The sequence below is a fragment of the Halichoerus grypus genome, chromosome 11 (genome assembly GCF_964656455.1).
Source record: "Halichoerus grypus chromosome 11, mHalGry1.hap1.1, whole genome shotgun sequence".
Taxonomy (NCBI): Eukaryota; Metazoa; Chordata; class Mammalia; order Carnivora; family Phocidae; genus Halichoerus; species Halichoerus grypus.
The window spans coordinates 17,970,379-17,996,165 of NC_135722.1; the positions used below are offsets into that span (position 1 = coordinate 17,970,379).

The following is a 25,787-nucleotide window of genomic DNA, read 5'->3' on the forward strand; positions in this document are numbered from 1 at the left end:
AAAATGTTGCTAAGGCCAATGTCCAAGAGATTACTGCCTATATTTTCTTCTAGGAATTTTGTAGTTTCAGGTCTCACATTTAGGCCTTTAATCCATTCTGAGTTTGTTTCTGTGTGTGGTGTAAGAAAATGATCCTGCTTCAGTCTTTTGCATGTAGCTGTCCATTTTCCCAGCACCATTTATTGAAGAGACCATCTTTTACCCATTGTATATTCTTGCCTCCTCTATTGTAGATTAATTGACTAGATAAGGGTGGCCCAGTTAGGTGACTGTCTTCGGTTCAGGTCATGGTCCTGGAGTCTCAGGATTGAGTCCCATATCAGGCTCCCTGCTCAGCAGCTCCCTCTGACCCTCCCCCTTCTCGTGCTCTCTCTCTCAAATAAATAAAATCTTTAAAAAAAATTGGCTAGATAAGCATAGGTTTATTTCTGGGCTCTCTATTCTGTTCCATTGGCCTATATGTCTATTTTTGTGCCAGTATCATACTGTTTTAATTACTACAGCTTTGTAGTATATCTTGAAATTTGGGATTGTGACACCTCCCACTTTGTTTTCTTAAGATTGCTTTGGCTTTTTGAGGTCTTTTATGGTCCTGTACAAATTTTAGTATTATTTTAGTTCTGTGAAAAAGATTGTTGGTGTTTTGATAGGGATTGCATTGAATCTGTAGATTGCTTTGGGTAGTACAGACATTTTAACAATATTTGTTCTTCCAGTCCATGAGCATGGAATGTTTTTCTATTTGTTTATAGCACCTTAAATTTCTTTCATTAGTGTTTTATAGTTTTCAGAGTATAGGTCTTTCACTTCCTTGATTAAGTTTATTCTTAGGTATTTTTTTTTTAAAGATTTATTTATTTGAGAGAGAGAGAGAGCACTAGAGAGAGAGAGCGAGCAAGCACAAGTTGGGGGCAGAGGGAGAGGCAGGCTCCCCGCTGAGCAGGAAGCCCGATGCGGGGCTCGATCCCAGGACCCTGGGATTATGACCTGAGCCGAAGGCTCAGATGCTTAACTGACTGAGCCACCCAGGTGCCCCTATTCTTAGGTATTTTATTCTTTTTGGAATAATTATAAATGGAATTGTTTTATAAATTTCTCTTCCTGATACTTCATTATTAGCATATAATAAGAAACATGATTTCTATGTATCCTGCAACTTTACTGAATTCATTTTTTACTTATAATAGTTTTTTGGTGGAGTCTTTGGGGTTTTCTATGTATAGCAACGTGTCATCTGCAATAGTGACAATTTAACTTGTTCCTTACTGATTTGGATGCTGTTTCTTTTCCTTGTCTGATTGCTGAGACTAGGACTTCCAGTACTATGTTGAATAAAAGTGATGAGTGGATATCCTTGTCTTGTTCCTGATCTAAAAAGGAAACACTCTTGGTTTTTCATCATTGAGTATGATGTTAACTGTGCATTTTTCATAATATGGCCTTCATCATGTTGACGTATATTTCCTCTAAACCCACTTTGGTGATGGTGAGAGTTTTTTATCATGAACAGATGTTAAATTTTGTCAAATTTTTCTGTATTTATTGAGGTGATCATATGATTTTTATCCTTTGTTTTGTCAACGTGGTGTATCTCATTGATTGGTTTGCAAATATTGAACCATCCTTGCATCCCTGGAATAAATCCTACTTGATCGTGGTGAATGATCCTTTTAATATATTGTTGAATGCAGCTTGCTAATGTTTTGTTGAGGATTTTTTTCTTCTATGTTCATCAGAGATATTGGCCTGTATGTATGTTTGTTTTGGTAATACCTTGTAAACTCTTGAGTAATTCTTTTTTCAGTTAGTTATACATTGTTAGCATCTGATGGCAGGAAGCATTTCCTATACAAATATATTTTTGTCTTCCAGAAAGCTTATGTTAGTTTGACTTTTACTTACAGTCTCTATAAAGTATAGAATTTTTGAAGCTAGGAATTGGATAATGATAAAACGAACTTTCTGGATTGTTTCCTCCTTTGGGCCATTTTATCTGAAAGTTGCAGAGAATCTCCATACTGTTTATTCCATACTGTTTATTCCTTAGAGAAAATACAAGATATAAAGATACCTGAGAGAGTTAACATTCTGTTCAAATTCTGTTAATTATCTTTTGCTTCATGGTAAACCAACTTAAATTTTAGTGGCTTAAATGTTTAATTTTAAAACATGATTTATTATATTTCATAGTTTGTTGGCTGGACTCAGCTGGGTGGTGGTTCTTCTGCTGTTGGTTTGGGTCACTCATGGGGCTGCATTCAGGTGGGACCTCAGCTGGGGCTGGAATGTCCTGAAATGGCTCAACACACATCTAGTACTTTAGCTGGAGTGGCTGAAATGGCTAGGGGTGGCTGTGCTCTCAGGGTAGTTACAGAGGCTTCTTACATGGTAGAAGCTGCCAGGCTCCTTGAGGGCCAGCCCCAGAACTGGCAGTGTCACTTTTGCATTCTAGTAGTCAAAGAAGGGAATAAGGATAGCTCAGATTCAAGGGGAAAAGGAAATAGATTCATCGTCGTAAGTGAAGCAGCCATGTTTAAGCAGAAATGGAAGAAATTATTGGCAGCCTACTCTGCATATAATTAATTCCTTTAGAGGGATTTTGAATTGATAGATGTTGATAAGGTGGATAAGGAAGGAGGCTAGTTATGGCTGGAAGGGCTGTAGAAGTATATCTCCCCAACAGCTATATGCAAAGTGAATAGGATTTTCAAAAAGGAGACAGAGGATACCTAAATAGAGTAATTTCATTTAGAAATACTTTGCCAAATAGATCAAGCAGTCTGAAGCATGAGGACTACTATGGATGAGACCAAATGTCCAGTCAGCCCAGGATTCTAGTTCACAGTGACACTAGGGCTGCTCTGAGGGTAGCATGATGGTCAGCCTTAAAAGAATTTTCCTGATACAACTTACCAGACATTAATTTATTGAAAGCCTTGCAACTGTTACTATATTTGGGGAGAACAGTTATATTTGGGGAGTAATTGTATTGTGACTGTTCATTCTGTAAGTAACAGCCATACCTGCTCCCACCCCCAGCTTTTACTCCCACATACACTCAAGTTTCAGTATCCTTATTTTATGATGAATCCAAGTTCATTCTATTCAAACCTTTTGTGAGTTTGTGCTTTTTGACCTCATCACCCTATAGCAAGCTAAATTTTAGTTTTTCCTCATAGGAATACCATTTCCTTATTTCTTATTTGCTCTTCTCTGTTCCTTTTCTACTTATTTCTTGAGAAATACCAACTGGAGCTGTATGTAGTATTTCATCTGTCTAAGGCCTTGTCTCAGATCTTGTTTGTAGTATCAACCCTTTATGACCAGAATTTTATGAGATTTTCTTATTTGTGATTGCATTAGTTTTAGGGAGTAAATGTACAACTTCTAGGAATGAATCTGTGATTTCTTAGGTTTTTGATAAATTAGGTTTCATTAGTCTAAATTTTAGTTTCCATCACACTTATTAGACTTGAATCTCATTTGCTGTTTTCCACCCACCCAGAACGGCTCTGAGTTCTTTCTTCCTATGGTTTCTAACACGGGGAGAAGATCGTGTGCTGAGGCAGCACACAAGTGGATGGTCCTGTACCCAACTTGGGAGGAGAGGCTTCCCCGGGAGAGTGAACTCTAGTGTGATCTGAAGGATGAATCCTAAGTTAGCTGGATGAATGGGGGTAGAGTGTGGGGGGTAACAGTGATTTTCTGGACGGAGGAAACATGCCTCAGTCTCAGAGCACAGTGCCCTCTGAGTTAGTCAAATAGTTCCTTATCATAGATGAGGAATTTAGGAGCCCAAGGGTTGAAACTAGGAATCTAAAAGCTTTGGGATAGCCCCTGACCCCCGTTTGTTTGTTTTGTTTTAGCGCAGCCTGGTGCTCTTAAAGCCAAGTGTTGTGCAGGTTTTGTTGCCTCCATCTCAAATGCTTTTCCCTGACCTCTTTACTGGGCTGGCTCCAAATCATCATCCAGGTCTCAGCTCAAATTAATTCTTTAGACTTTTCCCAACCGTTCTTTCTATGCTAAGTCACATTAGAATGCGTTTGTTTTCATACTACTACTCTCTGAAATCAGCTTACCAGGCCTGCACAATAGAATGTGAGCTCCCATGAGTTTGCCTCTCTCGTTCACCGCTATATTCCCAGTCTGAAACACTGCCTTTTTCATTGAAAACTTACTATGTACCAAGCACTGTTTTAGGTAGTTGCAATTATCAGTGAGTAAAATACAAAAATCCTTACCTTTGTGGCATTTTAGCCTCATTACATTCTATCAGGGAGAGACAGAATAAACAACGTACAAGTGAACTATACAGTATGTTAGAAGTTGGCAAATGCTCTAGGGAACATGTGGTAGGGTAAGTGGGATTTGGAGTCTTGGCAGGATAGAAAGGGGTATTGCAGTATTTAATTTTCCTTGAGAAGGTGATCTTTGAAGATTTGAAGGAGATGGAGATGGAGTTAGACAAGAGATTAGAAAAGAAAGAGTGGCTAAAGGGACCAGCTAGTGCAAAACCCCTAAGGCAAGTGTCTTTGCCTCGCCTGCATGAAGCTAGCTGACTGGGGCAGAGCGATGGGGAGGAAGAATAGCAGCTGAGGTCAGGGATGGAAAGCCATGGCAATGTTTTTGATTTATATTCTGAAATGAGCCACTGAACAGCTTTAAGTAGGAGTGGATCTCTGCTGTCGTGTTTAGAACAGGCTGTAAAAGAGTCAAGTGTAACAGCAGGGAGATCCATTAGAAGGCTGTTATGAAACTCCAGGCAAGAAATGATGGACATAGAAATTTCGCAGTCCTCAGCATAGAGGTGGTATTAAAGCTAGAGGACTGGATGTGATCACCAGGGGAATTTAGTTATCTTGTTCTATCCATTTAAATTTTGGCTTTAGAACACTCCTAACCATTCTTGGTGCTACTTCAGGAAGACTTTTAATAAAGGCTGGTTGTCAAATTAAGAAGTTCTGACTTGCTTTACATATTAACTTGAAGATGGAAATTATTTATTTCCTAACAATTTGGCAAGTATGTATCTGATGTTTTGCTTCAATAAAAATAACCAAATCATTTTTTTCGGAAGAGTGTATTAACTTTTAAAAATAAATCTCCAAAAATGAAAATTAAAGATAACTTGCAAGACTGAACTCCTTGAAGGCAGAGCCATAACTTGTCCATCTTTATATTTTCATGGTCTAACACACTGGCACAACAGAAATAATCAATAATGTTTAGTGGATATCCAGGAATCTTAAGTTATCATAATCATAACACATCAAGACACAAAACAAAATTACAAAAGGAAATTTATTTCAAAAGCATAAGGGAACATTTACATTTGAACAAGGTGATAACAGGTGTCTTGCAAAAGAAAAAAAATTCATGGCATGAAGTTTTTCTTTCAAATTTTTGAAGCAAAAATAACCTAAGTTGTGCACTATTGCCTTTGGAAAGGTAAGAGGAACAATGAGGTGGTAAAGGAAGGAACACAGTCAACTCAGTATCAAACTTGAGAAAGTAAAGTCACTTCTGCTCAGCTTTGAGTTTACAAATATGTTTTAAAAAAGAAAAAGAGGAAAAGTTAGACTTAATGTTCAAATTTATATAACTGTAGTCCCAATACAGTTTCCGTACTTGAAATGGCTTTAGGCCACCAGCTGATGCCTCTGAGGTCCAGACTATCTGGTCACAGTTTTCAAATGGCAATTCTATGTTCCTATGTCTGTTCAGATTCCAAGGGAGCTTTAGGTTCAGCTCATAGTCTTTTGGAATGTTTAAGAGATTATTGCCACCACTCCATAGTCAAGCTGACCAACTTCTTTTGCTCACTTGTATCATTCTAGTCTTTAAAAAATACTTTCCCCATAAACATGTGCAGTAATTCTAACAAAGGGGTTTTGCTTTTTCCCCAATGTAGAGGTAACAGTAATGAAGACACCTGCATTAGAATCACAAACTATTCCTCAAAAAATATGTCAAACTACTAGAAAATGTCATTCAGGCATTGAATTTGAATAGCAAACTTGGGGAGGGAAGATTAACTGTGGAACAAAAATATATGAAACATTCAAATGCAGAGCAAAGGGCCTATGCTACTAAAAATGCCCATGACATTAATCACTCCACAAACCCCCCGTCTGTTGTTTTAACCTAAAGAATCTATTAGCTAACTTATACAATAATTTTGATTAATAACCTGAGAAGTTAAAATCTTGAAAGTGGCAAAAGCAAACCGAGAGAGCATCCCTTGCTTATTGGTACACCATGTTTTCAAGTCACTTTTCCTGGGTTGCCCTGGTTATTAAATCCCCAAATTCTAAATTATTCTATCTCATCCTGTAGAAACCTATATGTACATAAGATTCAATATTTTGGCTGTATTTCTCCAGCAGGGATCTCCAAATTTATCTTTGAAAATGCAGCCTTTGTTTATTTTTAGTTTTAAATAACAATAATCATGTAAGTGCAACTGACTCAAAATTCCTCACTACTGGGAGGAAAACCTAGGTAACAAGTTAATAATGGATTCAGCCTCAAAAAGGATCATCACCGTGTCAAAGACTACCCGTTCCAGGAATTTTAAAAAAATGATTTATGTTGTGTAGTCAAGTTTCACAGCATGCATGTATATATACATACACATATGCTTATGTATGCATGTATATTATACATACACATTTCTATTCAAATAGTAAGATCCCATAGTCAAAAGTTTTTGTATCACAACATATGGAGAAGAGTTAAGTAAGCAGTGCAAAGCAACTTACTTCCTCCTAAAAATGTAATGTCATTTCTACATTTTAAGAAAGCTGATAAGTATTTTGCTTTTATAACACTAGGTAGGAAATGCCTAGCAGCTTTATTAAAATTAACAATGAAAATAAAATGTTAAGATTGACCATGACTCTTCTCCATATGGTGGGGAAGAAAAAAAGACAGAGGGTAGAGGAAATCAGTAACCTTTCAACTGATCATCTTTACCAGTTATCAGAAACAGACTGAATTTCATTACATTTTAGACTTGAATAGATTTCAATAACAAATTACCAAGATGTTTAAAAGTAAAAGATTCACAATATGAAGTCTGAATAATGATGATATTGCAAAAACAAGTCAAGATTGTGGACAAAGCATCCAAAAATATCACTGTGGTTTTTACCTTGGACACAACCATGGTCTGTTTACAAAAGTAGATCATACATACAAAGGTATAAAGAACATTAAGTTTTTAGCTGAAGGCAGCAGTCCTTTTAAAGGGACATCCCCGGCAATCCAATGAGTAGTAGAATTTAAGTATATTAAGCTCATGACAATGCTGAAGAATGTGATGTCTTATTCAGTAGAGTCTTCCCCGACTACGATTTCCTCGTGCTCCCCAACCTCGGCCACCTCTACTTCCCCTGAAGGCTCCTCTCTGCTCTACGAAAAAGCGAACAAGGGTTTAGGTCTTGCTCAGGACTTCATGGTACAGCAAACACAGAAGAAATGTAGCCCGTAGCTTTGAGTGTATAGCAGTAAGCTCTATAAACGCAGCACTGGTATTCTGCTAGTCTGTAAATTCAATCTGTACATAAAACCAGGGCAACATATATACTAAAGCACATATTCAGAGTAGGTACTCAATTAAATGTATCCCACTACCAAGATATTTCAAGGTGACAATGTTATAACTACATTTCTTCGTTATTTTGATGCCTATCACTACTAAAGATAATTAAACTATAAAAATTTCTATACTTGATATGGAATTAAGCCACTGTCTTCAAAAGCTAGTGCTATGAATGCAAAATATCTTAAATTATCAATGATCAGTTTTGAAAAATTAAGCAAGACTGAAAAGCGTACCTTTCAAATGCAATGAATAAGCAATCTGTTTTGGTCACAGTATTTCAGACACCTGGACTCACAAGAATGCAGGTATAAATGCCAACAGCTTTTCTCACTGCTTTATCAGCTATGTGAGCTGCTCAGAGTACTGCCAAAAAGGTGATTATGTACACAGTGTTTAGCATGCTGATGTAAATTAGGAATATCTTTTGCTGAAAAATCAAGTCACTTGTGTCATACAGTTGAATGAGTTTTTGATTCATTCACTGGTTACTCTCTTTTATAGCTTCAGAGAAATATTCCTTTAAGGAGTCTTTCCAGTGAAAAAAATTGAAGTTATCAGCCAGGTTGGACTTTTCATCATACATAAATAAGTTAAGAGTCTCAAACTTCTAATTCCAGAGATCAAATCTCTTCATTGAACTTTCAAACTTCCTCATTGCAGCAATCTTGTTAGGAGCAATAAAAACCACCTGGCGTTGCCATTTTGGATCCATAATGTTGAATGCTTGAAAAATTCCTATTAAGTCCATATTGCAATCATTTTTTTGCCATTATGGCTAGAAATATAATTTGGGTAATGTTTTGATGTTTTTTTTTTTTTCCCCTCCAGCAACCATGAGTTAGAAAACTAACTCGACCTTTCCCCAACTTAGCCAGTATTTATCTGTTTAATAGAATGGGATCTGATTCAAAGTCATCTTTCATGTCATGGCACATTTTTCTAAGCTGATCTATTTGAAAGCCATTTAAATGACACCACCATGTTTATTACCCCTTGAACATATTCAGAAAATCAGAGGTGGTCTGAGGGTAAGATGTTCCCAGTAACTGATGCAGGGAGTGTAGCAACCCTTATGTACGCTGTAACTCTTGCATTTTTGACTGTTTAAGACTTGGCCTCATCTATGCAGATGTCAGCACATTTTCCCCCTACCGTACTCATTATAAAACCTTCATTTTTCGGTTAATTTAACAACACACTTAACAAATTAACATTTTTTTTAACAAATTAACATCTTCATAGATATCATTATTACCTACAAGCTAACTGACTACTAAAAGACACCCTTTCAATTGTTTTTTTTTTTTTTAAGATTTTATTTATTCATTTGAGAGAGAGACAGAGAGAGAGCACAAGGCGGGGGGGAAGGGTAGAGGCAGAGGGAGAAGCAGGTTCCCCCGCTGAGCAGGGAGCCCGACCCTGGGATCATGACCTGGGCCGAAGGCAGACGCTTAACTGAGCCACCCAGGTGCCCCTCAATTGTTCAGCTCTATCTAATGAATATATACACTGTACGAAGATATTATTTGATATGGTTATCTTTTCTATACTGGCTATTTCTTTTTTTTTTTTTTTAAGATTTTATTTATTTATTTGACAGAGAGACAGCAAGAGAGGGAACACAAGCAGGGGGAGTGGGAGAGGGAGAAGCAGGCTTCCCACTGAGCAGGAGCCTGATGCGGGCGGGGCTCGGTCCCAGAACCCTGGGATCATGACCTGAGCCGAAGGCAGATGCTTAACTGACTAAACCACCCAGGTGCCCCTACTGGCTATTTCTTTTTGATCTGCAGTGGATGCAGCCATTTCTACAGTTCAGGGAGTCTCCAAATTTTCTTTTTTTGAAGGGCTCCATCCTGAGGGACCATTCTGCACTTTCAGGATCTTTTCAGTGGTTTCAAGCTTACATTACTAACTTGAAAAACCACTGCTCCCAGTTAAAATTATACTTTCAGTTATTTTTACATTCTAGAAAAGTAAAAGATGAAGGACACAAGTCACAACATATAGCATGTTTAGTACCTCTGGGTTACTGGGCAACTCTGTATGCAGGAGGGAAAACTAAACATGAGTAGGTGTTTGTAAATACTTTGATTGAAAATGCACCAGGAAGTTGAACTGAGTTCATATTTATAAAGCAAATAAGAGACCTTGGTTAGTAAAGTGATAAACTTGGATAAGGAAGAAAAGTCTACATAAGCCTGCCTGGATTCAAAGAACAATCACAAATTCTGGTTCCTCTTCTATGATGAATAAGTTCAGGCCTATGACAGTGGCACAGTCTATTTCTTTGACTGTAATAAGACAATATATCAATACTACCTGAGTCTCTAATAACCAAAAAGAGTAAATTTCCTAACCCCTCAGCATACATGACTTTAAAATAAAACCATCCAACCAGTCTTTAGAAAGATAAAACAAAACGTGAGCTTGACAGACACAGAAAAGTGGAATTACAATGATTTTACCAAATGTGGTTAAGAAAATCTATGTACTAAGTGACATTAAGAACACAAAACATGTTCTCCTCTCCAACTTTGAGGCAACACTGACATCCCAGAAAAAAAAGCAACGTGCTTCTTTCTTCTGCACACAATGTCAGTTCCCTAAGAAAAGGACATAAAAAAGGCGGAAAAAAACCTGACGTAGGTAGGTCTTCCAAATCTCATCTGTAGTATCAAGAACTGTTTTCAATTGGATGGGCAAAAGAAAGCGAAGAAAACTCTTGAAATTCCTACTCTGAGAATACCTATAACCTGTTAACATTCAACTGAAATGTAAAATGCTAGCAGAAATTTTGCTGCTACTTTCCATTCCAATAAAAAAGTCAGAGTTTAGTTTGCTTTGTAATTCTGTTTATGACCAGCACCCAAATGACAAGGCTGACCCCTTTAGGAATATTAAAGTGCTGTAATATCAGACACAAAAAACAATTAACAGGCAAGCTTGTTCTGCCCTTGCTACTTTGAGGACTATGAACAACTGTAGTTATAAGGGACTGAGATTTTTTTCTACTGACAGTGAAAAACAATCACAATCCAAGGCTTTGTATTTTTCACATCTCTTTTCCACATGCATTATGTCATCTGATTCTCACCATCAGGCAGCCAATGAGTTTCTTAGGGCAGAATCCTCATGGAAACTCAAGAGTAACTCACTTGCCCAAGTGACAAGGAATACAGTTCTCTATGTATTGCCATTGCTCTCAATTACTTTAAGTCAAATATAGGATCTGAGATAATAGTTGGATTTTAAGAATAATTCTCATAGACACATTAAATCATACAAGTGACTGAAGACAATCTTTTTTGCAATGAAATAGCAGAATCCTTTCCATTTACAAAATGTTTTCACAAATACTGTTTTTTTCCCCTCTTATTTGACGTTTTTAAGAGCTCTGTGTTATCCCTATTTTTCAAATAAGAAAAGAGGCTAAGAAATGCACATTTACATAATAAGTACAAAAGTTCAGTGATCTTTCCTACACTAATTTGCCTCCAAGTCTGACTGGAGTAGAAGGGTCATTTCACAATCTAAAAACTGCCTTTCCATGATGTTTGCTTTTTATTTAGCTATTGTAGGAAGATTTTAATGTCACGATTACCTCACCTTGAAATGATTATAGACAGTGTATGTTTCAGAATGTGTTTTAAGAATAATTACTGCAGCATTAACTCTGACTGGCAAATTAGACCAGTCATAAGCATATTTGGTTGTATTATTAAGCTTTGTCTTCTTCAGCAAGGTTAAGGAGCTGACTCAGTGATATTTCATCCATTCTTCTTTGAAAGGATCCATCACGTTCTCAGACAAATGAAACAAACTTTGCTTCTTCACCAGCACTGGGAGAGAATGGACTAGTGGGAAGCTCTCCTGGCACCAACGGCTAACGCTAGGAGGGAGACTGCAGTCTGGGCAGTGGAGAGAGACTGCAGTCTGGGCAGTGGAGAGAGACTGCAATGGACACACCTTCCTTGCCAGATGATACTTTTAACATCTGACTCCACTTCTAGGACTTCTCCTTTTCAAATAGTTAAGAAGATGGAAGACAAGCAGGAGGCAGATAAGGTCCAAGATCATTAATATCATCACATCTGCTAGAACCTATAACTATTCCTGAGGGAGAATGCACACAATGTCTTTCCTTGAAGTTACAAGAGGGAAAACCAAGAATGGATGGTTCATGCCAACTTCCTTTGTTTTGTTACTTCCTCTGAATACAAGAGGCATATTTTTCTTTTCTAAGTTCTTTTCTAAATATTGCATGCTCAATTCAGTGAGCCCACAAGGGAGGGTCAGAAAGGAATGGGGTAACTTGTTTCCCCAATAGCTCTAGTTTCCCAAGCTAACTCAGAAGTCAGTGGAAAGAGGTATTGTGTATGTAAATATATATAATAATTAAAATAAAGTACAACACAATTTCTGCCTAATTTCTCATATTGCTTGTACCCAAACGGAAACGCTCACCATAATTAAAGTTGCTCAAATTGCTGCTGTATTTCCCACTAGGAGGATTATATATCTGCCTGGCATCCCTTTTTGGTCCTGCTGGAGATTTCTTGGGTGGTGAACCGGAAGTTGTATCTTCATTGGCTCTTTTCTGCCTATAATGGTAAGAAGAATGGCAATAAAAAATTCTATTACCAGAGGACATTAAAACATTTGTAATTTAGCATTATCACTTACAAAGGACATCCTGAAGATGATAGTCACATCAGAAAAAAGGAAATAACGTTCTGAGGTCATCAAATTAACTGTGCCTTAGTTATGCAGACAGTGCCACAGGGCATTTACAAGGCTTGAAAATAATCTGGAATATGTGGCTACAAAATCTTATGTAAGGGCAAGTGACTAAGTTGTAAAATTCGTCAAAAGTCTAGTTATGCTGCAGAAGTACAGACAAGCCTGAAAATTCCAGGGTTGTATTCCACCCGTTTATTTGATAAACACTGCAATTAGACTTTATATTTTAAGTCATGCTTATTTTATTTACATATTTTAACATCTTATTAAGATTATTTAACTGGTAAGGTACCATTTTGTATAGTGAATATAACATCTGAATTCTGATTTTCGTATTTATAAATCTTAAATATCAGAACCCTTAAATCTCTTTTAAATATATCTTACCCAATTTCAACCTTCTGTACAGGTTTCCAGGATAATGTTACTGTGCTTTTATAAGAAGGAGGAATGTGGAAAAGATCCTAAAAAGACAAAATGAAGACAAGATTTCTAATATATCTGGTGGTATAGAGAATGGTGATGAGGGTAAGAAACATGGAGACATCTTAGTTTACGAGAGAGTAAGCTCTAATCTATTCTTCTTGTTCACCTAAAAAAAACAGTTGCAAGAGAAAAAATAAATAGATGATTTTGTTTACAAATTATACCTATTAAACTTCACTAATGTCATTTTGTATACATCACTTCAGAAACTGTAGCCAAGTTTTTTTCCCTTTTATTTATTTATCTGAGAGAGAGCGAGCGAGCTTCAGCACGAGGTTGGGGGCAGAGGGAGAGGCAGAAGCAGACCCCTGCTCGCCGAGCAGGAAGCCTGACTTGGGGCTCAATCCCAGGATACTGGGATCATGACCTGAGCCAAAGGCAGATGCTTAACCGACTGAGCCACCCAGGCGTCCCTAGCTAAATTTTTTCTAAACGATGATCATTTAGAATTCCAGGATAAAATATATCAACTGTATTAAACGATGTCTTAAGTATTTCTTTTGCACAGCTGCAGTCACCAAGGTGCTTTAAGGGAAAAAGAATGGTACAAACTACATTTGCTTTTGCAGACTTTTAAGTGGTTTAAAATTAGAACAAAATTAGAAAACTAAAGGCCTGGCTAATCATATTTTTCTTCTTCTCAAGTATCTATAAATTACCAATAAGGGAAAAACCCACAAGATTTAAATACCAAATTATTAGTATGTGGTAATGCAAATGTTTGCTGAATTTAAAAGTTAAAGTAATCCAGAACTGAAATAATCTAACCTCATGATATCCTCAAAACTTGGACGGATTTCTAAATATATTTATTCTTAGTATTTTACCTTTCTTATCAGCTTTAACTTTGATTTTTTAGAAGATTTTATGTATCTATTTGAGACAGTGAGTGAGTGGGAGGGATGGGGTGAGAGTATCTGAAGCAGACTCCACGCTGAGTGCAGAGCCGAAAACGGGGCTCAATCCCGTGACTGTGAGATCATGACCTGAGCTGAAACCAAGAGTTGGACACTCAACCGACTGAGCCACTAAGGTAGCCCACTCTGATTTTTATATATAGGTAAAATTTGATTAAACTGTATTCTTTCCACAGTTAAACATACTAATAAAATCACCTACTATATGAAACTTAAGTCTACTCTGCCAGATAAATGCAGGGAATTAGTGGTAAAGTCCTTTGGATCAAAAATGCCTGAGGTTTCTAACTGGACTGATTTAACATATGATGTTATTAAAGGGATTTTACTTTATCTATATGAGAAAATGGATGTTGGCTGTATCTATTTGTGGTATATATATGTAGGTTAATCATATTCTATACTTTAAAATGATACAATGATGTGTGTAAATTATTTCTCAAAAATATCTCACATTTTGATATATGAATTCACTGTTTGAAATTATTATTTTTAAGGTTTTGAAATGAGTGGTGGCTAAAATTATGCAAAGAGCCCAAATGTCCATCGACTGATGAATGGATAAAGAAGGTGTGTGTGTGTGTGTGTGTGTGTGTGTGTGTGTGTGTGTGTGTGTATAAGAATATTACTCAGCCATCAAAAAGAATGAAATCTTCCCATTTGCAACAATGTGGATGGAACAGAAGTTTATTTGCTAAGTGAAATAGGTCAGTCAGAAAAAGAAATAGCATGATTTCATATGTGGAATTTAAGAAACAAAACAGATGAACAGAGGGGAGGGGAAAGAAAAATAAGATAAAAACAGGGCAGCAAACCATAAGAGACTTTATAGTTAAGACAACAGAGGGCTGCTGGAGGGGAGGTGGGTGGGGGTATGGGCTAAATGGGTGATGGGTATTAAAGAAGGCACTTGTTGGGATGAGCACTGGGTGTTATACGTAAGTGATGAGTCACTAAATTCTACTCCTGAAACCAATACTACACTTACGTTAACTAACTTGAATTTAAATTAAAAAAAAAAAAAGTAAAATTATAAAAATTTTCTTAGGAGATGGGGGTATTTGTACCTCTTCTCTTTCCATGATACTCATTCTTTAATGTCTCACTGTTGCTTTCTCTGAAAAGTTTCCCTCTCTTCTGATAAAAAGTAATTATTCCATGGGATTTTTACCAGATTAGTGTTAGGGTATACCACTAGTCCTAATTTTGTTACTGCCAGGCTTTGTGCTCTAGGTGTTACAAACATCAGTGCTTTTTCCACCTGGCTACAATACTGTTAACTTATAGGAACAGATGATGGTTACTTTGTTGTGATTCTTTTTTTCTCCCCCTCAGATTGTGTTTTGTTTAGATTAATGGATACTTGGGGAGGATAAAGAGAACTGAAGGGTATTTATGGTTTAATGGTAAGGTACATCTTAGTCGACAGTACAGAAAGCACTCAATTTATTACATAGACAAGTTAACAGAAAAGACCATAGGGAAACATTTCATGGGCCACACAGGCTTGTCCATCTTTAATGTAAGCAAAGCAGGGTTTTACTGGCCATTTGAAAGGACCCAACAGACCACCCGAACTTAAGTCAGTGAAATTTCTGAGTCTAAACGTATTTGTTCCAATGCTTTTGGGTCAGAGAAAATCTGCATGCCTCCCTTTGCAGTATTTTCTGCAATAACGTTTAAAATAATACAGTGTATGATTTTATGATAGCTACAGAAATGGAACTTGGTATTGTAAAAAGGATAAAGCCTTAAAAGGCCAAAAGTCTGGAATACAATGGTATCTCCCCTTTAACAGTATCATCACAGACCTAAAAACACATGGATAACCTCTTGCACTAACTTTCTAGCTAGCTGGAAGGACTGGGTAACAAAGGAACACTTACCTTGATTAAAACATTAATATTATTTGTTATTTTCAGTGCAACAACTTTAATCTTGTTCTGCAAAAGGAAAACAAAATTAAAGTGCCAATAAACTTTTGTGATGCATATCCCATTCCCATACAGAACTGGAGTAATTACACTTCTCTTTCAGAATCATTTCTGCTTACTCCCACTTCTTGACTCTAAACCAGTGTAGAGATGGCAAAGAAAGCAAATAATCTTTATGTTCCCTTGACAGGTTAGAATATTAAACTGTTATTTACCATTTATCTGAAAAAATGAGTGAGAGACAGGTCATATGTACATAGGAGTTGTTTTAAAAGTCATCAGCTTAAGTTACAGGAAGACATAATGAAAACTTAAAATATTTCATTAGAATTGGGATGAAGATTGATCAAAATAGGTGAGATCAGAGAAATCCAAAAATCCCAACACAAACACACATATAGTTTGGTTTAGAATTGGCAATTTAATCTTTTTTTCAATGTAAATTGATGTTTGGTTTTCCAAAAGGTAAAAATTAAAATATCACAAACGTCAATCAAATATTTGAACAAAATGTGCTAATGAGACCCTAGTGAAAGACTGGTATGTATCTAAATTTGGGAACACTGTTCATAAACCTGAAAATATTCGAAATATTTCAACAAGGATAAAAACATAACTTAGCAAATAACTAGGCAATCTTCTAACATCATATTGTATCTTCAACATAGACTTGTATTACCAGTTCAAATGAAGTCAAATGTTACATTTCAACATATGAATTGAGCCTGAATTTGTACTACATGCTGGCCATTATAAAAAATTTCCTTATAAGATGTGACCCAGTATTCTTACCTCTTCTGTTTTTAAGGCCTCGCCTGTTTTACCCTGCAGAGCCAAGCGAAGTTGTCGGATATAAACCTGCAGTCCCCGTGCAAAGTACTGCAGCCTAAATAAAAAAGTATTGGTTAGTTAGCAAATCATTACTTCAACTTTGTTTTTAAACTCAGAGAATCTTCTACTATAGCTAAATGTTCTTAACTAATAATTTTTTTGAGGAAATTTTTTTTATTATCAATATATGATCCCAAGAGATACATAAATAAGCGAAATAAAAAGTTTTCCTTTACCAAAAACAGGAATAAATCCATACTCAACCTGGCAAGGGAAAGATTTGTAACACTGTGTTTGTTATGTTAACCTGTAAAGCGTGGTCAGAGTGACCCATTCAGGAGCCATGGATTAGAATCATCGGTTCTACTCTTTCACTGGCCAACTGAAGGTCAAGTGACCTTAGACAAATCACTTACCCTCTATGTATTTATCTGCACACAGTGTTTGATCCCCAAGGTCTAGTTAAAAATAAAACAAAATTGCTAATCTGAGAATTATTATAAACTCATATAAATCTCAAAGGGTTCAAAGAAATACCCTTTTCAAGTTTGTTCCCAGATAATATGTGAAGAAAGGCAGTATACAGCCCCATCTTGCTGACTTCTAGAACTCTGCTTAATAACCTGGCATCATTTTTTAATTTTTGCAGGAATTTCTTAACTTGTTGCTTCTGACCAAATGTTTCACCAAGTATTAAACCACTGCCTTACCAAAGAATAGAGGACAGTAACAGATGGTACAGTGGCCAAGCATTTCAAAATTTAAGATGTGAAGTTGTTAATAAAATGAACAAAGTGTGTTCATGAAACAACTTATGATTTCTCCAGTGCTGCTCCCTTAGAACACGCTAAGACATTAACACCGGCAGCTCCAATTTACAAAGTACCCACTATGTACCAGGCACTGTGCTCAAAGCTTTCTATTCACTGTCTGATTCTCACAACTCTACAAGGCAGGTGCTGTTATCATTTAATGTAACTGCTGAGGAAAATCAGGGAGTTAGAGAGGTTGGGAACCTGCTCAAGATCATAAAGCAAGTGAGGAGAGTGAGTCTGTTTTTGAAAAAGTTCTCTCCCCCACATAGATTTGTTGCACCACAGGTTTATATACATTCTTGTTTTATGGATCTTCTATTTTGTCCCACCAGGTAAGGAAGGGTGGGGAGACAGCTCTTGTAAAAGGAAAAGAAAACCAAGAGAGTATCAAGATAGCCATCATCTTTGCCAAGGATTGGGCCACTTCAATCATACATCACCTAATTTTAAAATCTTTCAGCTTTTCTGCATTCAGTTTGGCCGTTAAGAAATCTGGAAGTTTTCGGCCCAACTGGTGAAAGCTGTACAACAAACATTCCACATAGCTGAACTGCAGCTTGGGTTCTTCATTACCAGCATTCTCCCCATTTTCTGCTTCTTCTGGAGGGAGAGGCATGTACTCCTAAGAGATGAAAATATAGAGGTATTTGCAATATGCTGTAAATGCTCTAATTATAAACACACAGTGAAATAACTGCAGGGCATGCTTTTAAGGCATGAAGCATTAAAAACTACCAAAATCAGAAATTTAGGTAAGATATTCCTTTTACCTATCGGATCAATGACCTAGCCCGTCAACCCCTCCATATTAACCTATGTTGTAGCTGCTGCGACCACCACCACCGCTACTATTACCGACAGTGAAGTAGCTCGTAACATTTACTAGGCACTTACACAAATGAAGGAACTGAAATTCTGACAGCTTAGGTAATTTTTCTATGGTGAAAAAGTAAGATGAAGAATCAGGATTCAATCTAGGTTTGCCACCAAAAGCTGATGCTTTTAACCATTTTATTATGCTAATTCCAAAGATCTTTTCTGAACATTTTCCCACATTGTTTGACTCTCCTTACATTCCAAGTACTGCCAAAGGCTGTCACACTCCGGTAAGGTGTACAGGTCTGGAAGAGCTCCAGATGTTGGATGACTCAATTCATACTATAGGTCTAATGCTCATCACTCACTGTGTCAGTTATACAAGTGCTTACATCCAACAAGAAAATCACTTGGTGATGCTGATAATTATTTTATCAGATGGCCTATTTTTTCCACAATTATGACTTAAATGATTTTATTTCCTGGCTGCTATAGCTACTTGGCCTTGGGCAACAACCTGGATGGCAACCTGGAGCCAATGTGAAAATATTCTGATAAAGGAATAGCAGAAACACCTACTATAAAAATCCTGTATTATCTTTTACGCAAACCATCAACAACAGAAACAATGCCAAAGATTTTCTTTTAAAAGTAGACAACAGGGGTGCCTGGGTGGCTCTGTTGGTTAAGCTACTGCCTTCGGCTCAGGTCATGATCCTGGAGTCCCGGGATCGAGTCCCGTATCGGGCTCCCTGCTCAGTGGGGAGTCTGCTTCTCCCTCTAACCCTCCCCTCGCTCATGCTCTCTCTGTCTCTCAAATAAATAAAATCTTAAAAAAAAAAAAAAAGTAGACAACATGTGGCCTGAACAACTAAAAACACTTGCTAGAATTATTCTATCTAATCTGAATTTCAAAAGTTGGTTCTCTAGAAATTACATCACACTATTACATACTGATTATGCCATAAGAAAAGAAAAAAGTTCTTACCAATAACTTGTCAAATAGTTTTCTTAAATTTGTTTCTAGCTTTTCCATGTCACCACAAAATGAACTCATCTCTGCCAATAGTTTCAATACCTAAAACACACAATTCACTGTTATTAGTATTATTTTTTTTGAATGGGCAAGGGCTGTAAAATAAGAATGATTTTAGATAACTTTTTAAGGCTGCTTTCTGCTACAGCTTAATATTGTACTACGAAGAGACACTAAGGAAGAACTCTTAACAGCAAAGAATTATTTACTAACATTTAGAACAGGCTTCATTTGCTATTAAATTTAGTCTCTGGACACTAACTCAAAGTATTGGTAACTGCTACTATTCTTGAGGTCCATCTCTCTTTTACTCAATCCCAGTCTTTAATAAGCCAAACCCAAGACATCTGAAGCAAATGACAACAACAGTATTCAGTGGGTCTCTTCTCTATCCCAAAAACCTATGAGGGAAATGGCACACATTTCCACACTTCAGCTCAATTCAATAATCATTATTTAGTGCCTTTCAGAATTGGCTCAGCACTAGATTCTGGGGATACAGAGATGAATCAGTTAAATGTGGAGAGATAAATGTTACACGTGCTGTGAAAAAAATGTATATGTACATTTCAGCAGAGATACAAAGGAGAGAGTCGTCAATTATATTGGAGAACGGATAAAGGATATTTTGTATTAACCCAGTTTAAATCTGGCTCTCAATTATGGATAGAGGTAGGAACAGTCATGAATTAAACACCTTATTTACAAGTATTAAGGCTACAAAGAGAGAATCATGAACACTATAGGCAGTGCTTTCCCATTGCAGCAAACTTTCATAAATTCATAAAGCATTCCTATGTGATTAATCCTGGGACAGATTACTAGCTAGCCATCATACCTTTATTCTCTTAGAAATCAGATCTCTATATTATTTATGTTAAAATATGGGAATGCCTTTTTAGTACTAAAAGCAGATGTTTTTCTCTTACCTCCAACTGTATATCGAGACCCTCCACTGGTGTAGTCAAGGAACTGAGGTTAGGGAGAACCTGCTCACAGAAGTAAGTCACAAACCTTGTGGAATGCACATTTTTCTGTAAAAATCCGAGTAACAATGAGTTGTCAAAAAAAAGGGGGGGATACTCTTTCAAATATAATAGCAGAATGTCATTCAATAAATGCTGAGCATGACATCAAGTACTGTGGCTATAAATACAATACAGTGCGTACCCCAGTGAACCCCAGAAATAACCTTGGTAGACAATATACACTCTGTCACAAAGTAATCTGGAGCATTTGGACATCTATAAGTTTTCAAACTCTTCCTCAATTCTTACGTCAAATTTTTGGGGATATTTTAGTGTTGAATTTTGTACATTTTTCAAAAGGGAGGAGTCCTTTATACAGTGTTTTTCAAACTATTCTATGCACATCCTGGAAGACTCATGGCCAGGGGAATCACAAAGCCAGAGAAAAAGAGCATATTTACCTAGAACAATGATCTGTTAGAAAATTAAAAAAAAAAAGCTAAATTACTAACCCAAATGGTTTAAAAACTCAGCTAAACCATAAAGTATGATGCAAAACTCTCTAGACTTTAAAAAAAATCTCTAAGCAAGACTTTAAAAAGAAATTTCTTGCTGCTTTGGGCTCTCACCAACCCCACCAAGGCCTCCATAAAGTAAATATTCACTCCACTGTGTTACTATTTTATGCAAAAGTTTGAGGAGAATGCTCAAGTGAGTATCTATAGAAATATAAGCTTCAATAGAGTAATCAAAATAGCAACTAGGTAAAACAAAGAGCTCACAGAGAAGAGGGGTACTGCCTGCCGAGTGCACTGTAAGAGCCTGTCCACACAGTCGGGATCCGAGGGATTGAAGGTTTGCTCCAGGTCGGCTTGTTCAGCCACGAGTTCTACAAGTTGCTGCCTTCCACTCACTGTCTGTAAGCTTTTTAACCCAGAAAGTATCTTCATGAACAGGACAAATTCTTCACCAGTCACATCTTCTAGGACCTAGAAAGAGACAATTCAGAATTACAGTATTGGTATCACTTGAATGGTAAAGAAAGAGCAATACTGAACCAGTGTAACAAATTTGTCCCTTATTAAAGTCAGATTGCTATTAATATTTCTGAAATACTGATGAGAAGACAACTTCTGGCTTCAGTCAATTTAGCTTTAGAGTACACCAGGCATTCTCAGTGGAGTGCTACACTGTCTCCAAAGGTGCAGAACTTGGTTCTTGGAAAATTTACTCTTTTTTTATGTATAAAGTACAAATACACAGAGTGCATAAACAGATACAGTGTATCTGTGGCATTAAAATTTCATAGGAGAACAGCTAAGAAAAAATAGTCCAAAAAGGCTCTCTTTGGGGGGGGAGGGGGTGGTAAGAGCGGAAAAAAAAAAATAGAAGAATTCTATAGTCCACTGCCAAATTAGATTCAGCTTCCTATATTTAAAAGCAGCTCAGAGCGCCTGCCTGGCTCAGTCAGTAGAGTATGCGACTCGATCTTGGGGTTATACATTCAAGCCCCATGTTAGGTATAGAGATTACTTAAAAAAATAAAACTTTAAAAATACATAAAAGCAACAATAAATTAGTTAATTAATTCACATTAATATAGCAACTGTATACAAAATAGGAGACCATACAAGTCTTAAGTGCTCCACATCAGTGGGTCTAAGCCTTTCTATTCACTGACCGAAGAAACAAGCAATCATGACATACTCCACCAGGTTACTAGCTGGGGCATAGGTAAAATATGTTGATATTCCCACCTGGAGAGCTGCTCCTTTCGCTCTCACTGAAGAAGTCTCATCAGTAAGCAAGTGAGTGGTGTTGTTAGAGACAATTTTGAATTTTTCTGAACATATATATAAAAGCAATTATCTTCAAACTTTGGCACTTTATGAGTGAAAAGTCAGCTGTGACAAACCTTGTGAATCTTAGCATTTCTAACTATGCTGGTGCTGGGAGCACAAACAGGCATGGTCTCCTTATAGTGATATGGGGTAAGATGAAAAAAAAAAAAGGCATTTCAATGTGTTTGCTTGTCATTTTGAAATGACCCAGAATACTATAGGAGAATATCCTAAAAGTGGGGAGAGGAGTAGAAATTAGGTAAAATTTCCTGAAGGAAATGATTTGCTCAGAGTACTGAAAAATGCATAAATTTTGAGGATAACACCACAAAAGATTTAAGTGTGATCACATCCCTTTAAATTAACATGCTGATTCATCATTACTGGTGACCAAAGTGCAAAATACAATATAAGAAAAGCTTGACATTCTATGGTGATTTTAACAGAATATATCATTTTATACGTAAGCTATACACTGCTAATTTCATCTTTTTTTTTTTTTTTAAGATTTTATTTGAGAGAGAGAGAGAGAGAGGAAGAGAAAGCACAAGCGGGAAGAAGCAGAGGGAGAAGCAGACTGGGCGGGGAGCCCGATGTAGGGCTCGATCCCAGGACCCTGGGATCATGACCTGAGCTGAAGGCAGGCGTTTAACCGAGCCACCCAGGCGCCCCACACATACTGTTAATTTCAAATACGTTCTTTTGCTTTAAAGAAGTCTTGTTAGGGGCGCCTGGGTAGCTCAGTCATTAAGCGTCTGCCTTAGGCTCAGGTCATGATCCCAGGGTCCTGGGATCGAGCCCCCCATTGGGCTCCCTGCTCCGTGGGAAGCCTGCTTCTCCCTCTCCCCCTCCCCCTGCTTGTGTTTCCTCTCTCTGTCAAATAAATAAAATCTTTAAAAAAAAAAAAAAGTCCCGTTAAATAATGACTGAAGCTTACCTTTTTGGATTCAGTTAGTATAAGTTCCTCTACTTCCTTTGTTAAGACTTCATCTGGTAAAGTCTTAAGTTTTGTAGAAAGGAATTTGATTGCTCGTTCTCTAACAATGTCCTCTCCTTGAAGTATTTGGCTAAACAAGCCACCTAAAGTCCCTGCAAAACAAAACAGTTGTGTATAGCAAGTCAATTCTATATCTTCATGAAGTTTTCCCCTTTAACTCATTTAACAGTTATTTAACAGTTATTTCTTTTCCAGTGAGTTAATAAGCATCCTGAATATCATTGATTCTGGCTAAATTAGTCTGAAATGTCTACAGCCCCAACCATAACAGTAATCACATGCTTGTTCATGGATTCAGAAACAACTTGAGCATGACTTTCCCTTTTTAATAATTATTAATAATAAATAGACCCAGGTATTTTGGAGAATTTCTTTAATGTGGCGAAGGGAGTCTTCCAACAAATTACCAATGGAAAAGTTTGATCTGTTTTTGCAATTACTTCTGCTGGTTTTTTGAGTCACAAATATCTTGTGCTAAGCAACTTTTTTTTTTTTAAGATTTTATTTATTTATTTGAGAGAGAGAGAGAGAGAGAGCGCACAAGCAGGGGGAGCAGCAGGCAGGAGAGGGAGAAGCAGGCTCCCCAGCTGAGCAGCTTTTTTAAAGAACATTTAGAACTTTTATGAAACAGAACTCAGGGTGAATCTGACTTTATCCTTAACGAATAATGCCAAGCTGCCCAATTCTTTTTTAACACATCAAGCACAATTCAGAACAAGAGGTGGCCTTACCTTTTGCATCCATCTTAAATATACTTAACAGGGCGTTGTTCACTAAGTTAAATTCTGCAGAGTCATCTGGAGAGAGAAAAAGTAGTACAATGTATAAAATGAATGAAAAATATCATTTGCTTCATTTTCAAACCTAAAATTCAACACAGTTTCTCACAGACTACATTGAAAGCGGAGATACAATTAAGCATTCTTCTCAAGTACCAAGAAAATACACCTTCCCCAGCTGATCTGGCATACCAGGAAAGCTTTTACGTTAAGATGGTACAATTAAAAAACTACAGGAAATTGGGGGGCGAATCATGATACATCAACATTCCCAAAAGAATCACTATGTCTTTATAAACAATTAAAAACAAAGGAAGACAGCATTAGGAATTAGATAATCACAATCCAATAAGCTTCAAACTACTGATTGAAAAAAAGAATTTTAATTTCGATTAGAAGTAGTACCTCCAGCCATAAAGAAAAAAAAGCTAAAAACAGTCACTTTTTTCAAAGAGAAGTTATATTTAGATAAAAGGGTAATAATAAAATTCCTTACCTGTCTGCAGAAGTTGAGTTAGTATATCTGCCACCCGGGGAAGATTTTCTCCAGTGGCAAACTGAGGCAGCTCTTTAATTGCTTGCCGTCGAATCTGAATACGATTTCAAACAAAAAATTAAGCAAATACTACCATCAACAGAAACAACAATCCCAACCTTTAAGGAAAACTAAAACCACAGAGAAACCACAATTAGGGGTATATGAGTCACCAAAATATAAAACATGAGACTTCTGGCAGTTTTAGAAATAATTTGTTCCAATTTAATAGTCAAGCTTCACAGAATAAATATGTGGTAGAAAGGAATGTTAAATACAATTACCTGACTGGAGTAGACAGATTTGAGATCATAAACAAAGTTTATATATTGATTACATGTAACTGTTGGGTCTTTACTACCTTCAGGCATATACTACAGTAGCCCTTAAAAATGGCTAGAGTGGCAATGACCTATCTAGTAACTATATTTACTTCAGAATTTCCAGTATTAACTACTTCATATAACATCTGTGAATATATTCTGTGTACTTAATTCCAAATTTGTGGTCCTGGCTTATTTAGTTTAAAATAAAAATGGATACGACTTATTTTTTTTAATTTAATTTTATTATGTTATGTTAGTCACCATACACTACATCATTAGTTTTTGATGTAGTGTTCCATGATTCATTGTTTGCGTATAACACCCAGTGCTCGATGCAATATCTGGCAAATTGTGCATGGAATGTTAGCGATTCACTAATTTCACTTGAAAAGCCAGGAGGTGATAGTTGAAAGTTCTCAGGAACCTGAATCAGCAGCCAGAAATGCTAACAGTTAATTCTGTTTCAAGGAAAAACTATTTCTTCTTTTTCTAGTAGTCACATGTAATGATTACACAGACCAATTATTTTTTTGCTATGCACAATATTTAGGGGTGCTGAAACTATATGATGTAACACTTAAATATCTAAGCAAGTATAAACTGATTGAAAACTAACATTAGTCTAATTTCACGTGCACAATGTATAACAATCTATGAAAAAATGTGAGCCACAACCCATTTTTTCCAGTGGATAACAGATAAGCAAAACAAAATATTTTGTGATTCTATGCATTTTTCACAGTTGAAAGGTGGTGAAAGAGAGAATACATTTTCACAAACATAGATTTAAGCCTCAGTATGGCATCATGCCAAACGACACTGCAGTATTTCGTTGTGCACGGATACGACTGGTGCTTCAATTACATTAGCTGCACATAGGAAGTGTCTGAAAATGGCAAGTGAGACATATGAAAGCTTGTTGAAAGCATCAATCATAAACTTACTGATACATCTTCATCCTCACAGAGGTCTAATTGTGCATTGATAGCAGAATCAGCCAATTCTGGAAAATGTTTAAAGAATTTCGGAATAAACTGGGCTGCTAATCTTTTTTCTTTTGTACCACCTTTCACACCATCTAGTATCACTTGATAGGCATCTTTATGCTGAAAGAAAGAATAAAGCAGAAAAGAAACAATTTTTAAGGATGGGAAGCTAAA

At 36.7% G+C, this 25,787-nt stretch overlaps 1 protein-coding gene across 2 annotated transcripts in view; it reads right to left on the reverse strand.

The window, feature by feature from the left end:
- Positions 1 to 5,283: 5,283 nt before the first annotated feature.
- Positions 5,284 to 25,787, reverse strand: part of API5 (apoptosis inhibitor 5) — a 28,174-nt gene continuing 7,670 nt past the window's right edge. The window contains exons 2-14 of one of the 2 annotated variants that reach the window (XM_036097682.2): positions 25,572 to 25,733; positions 24,263 to 24,356; positions 23,719 to 23,784; positions 22,928 to 23,079; positions 20,932 to 21,138; positions 20,111 to 20,215; positions 19,134 to 19,223; positions 17,770 to 17,951; positions 16,476 to 16,569; positions 15,636 to 15,692; positions 12,734 to 12,810; positions 12,071 to 12,207; positions 5,284 to 7,408 (exon numbers count right to left, since the gene is read on the reverse strand). In XM_036097682.2, the coding sequence (XP_035953575.1) occupies positions 7,386 to 7,408; positions 12,071 to 12,207; positions 12,734 to 12,810; positions 15,636 to 15,692; positions 16,476 to 16,569; positions 17,770 to 17,951; positions 19,134 to 19,223; positions 20,111 to 20,215; positions 20,932 to 21,138; positions 22,928 to 23,079; positions 23,719 to 23,784; positions 24,263 to 24,356; positions 25,572 to 25,733 (1,446 nt within the window). In that variant the 3' untranslated portion in view covers positions 5,284 to 7,385. Of the gene's footprint in view, positions 7,414 to 12,070; positions 12,208 to 12,733; positions 12,811 to 15,635; positions 15,693 to 16,475; positions 16,570 to 17,769; positions 17,952 to 19,133; positions 19,224 to 20,110; positions 20,216 to 20,931; positions 21,139 to 22,927; positions 23,080 to 23,718; positions 23,785 to 24,262; positions 24,357 to 25,571; positions 25,734 to 25,787 lie in introns of both variants that reach the window. The other variant, XM_036097681.2, reaches the window with a different exon arrangement.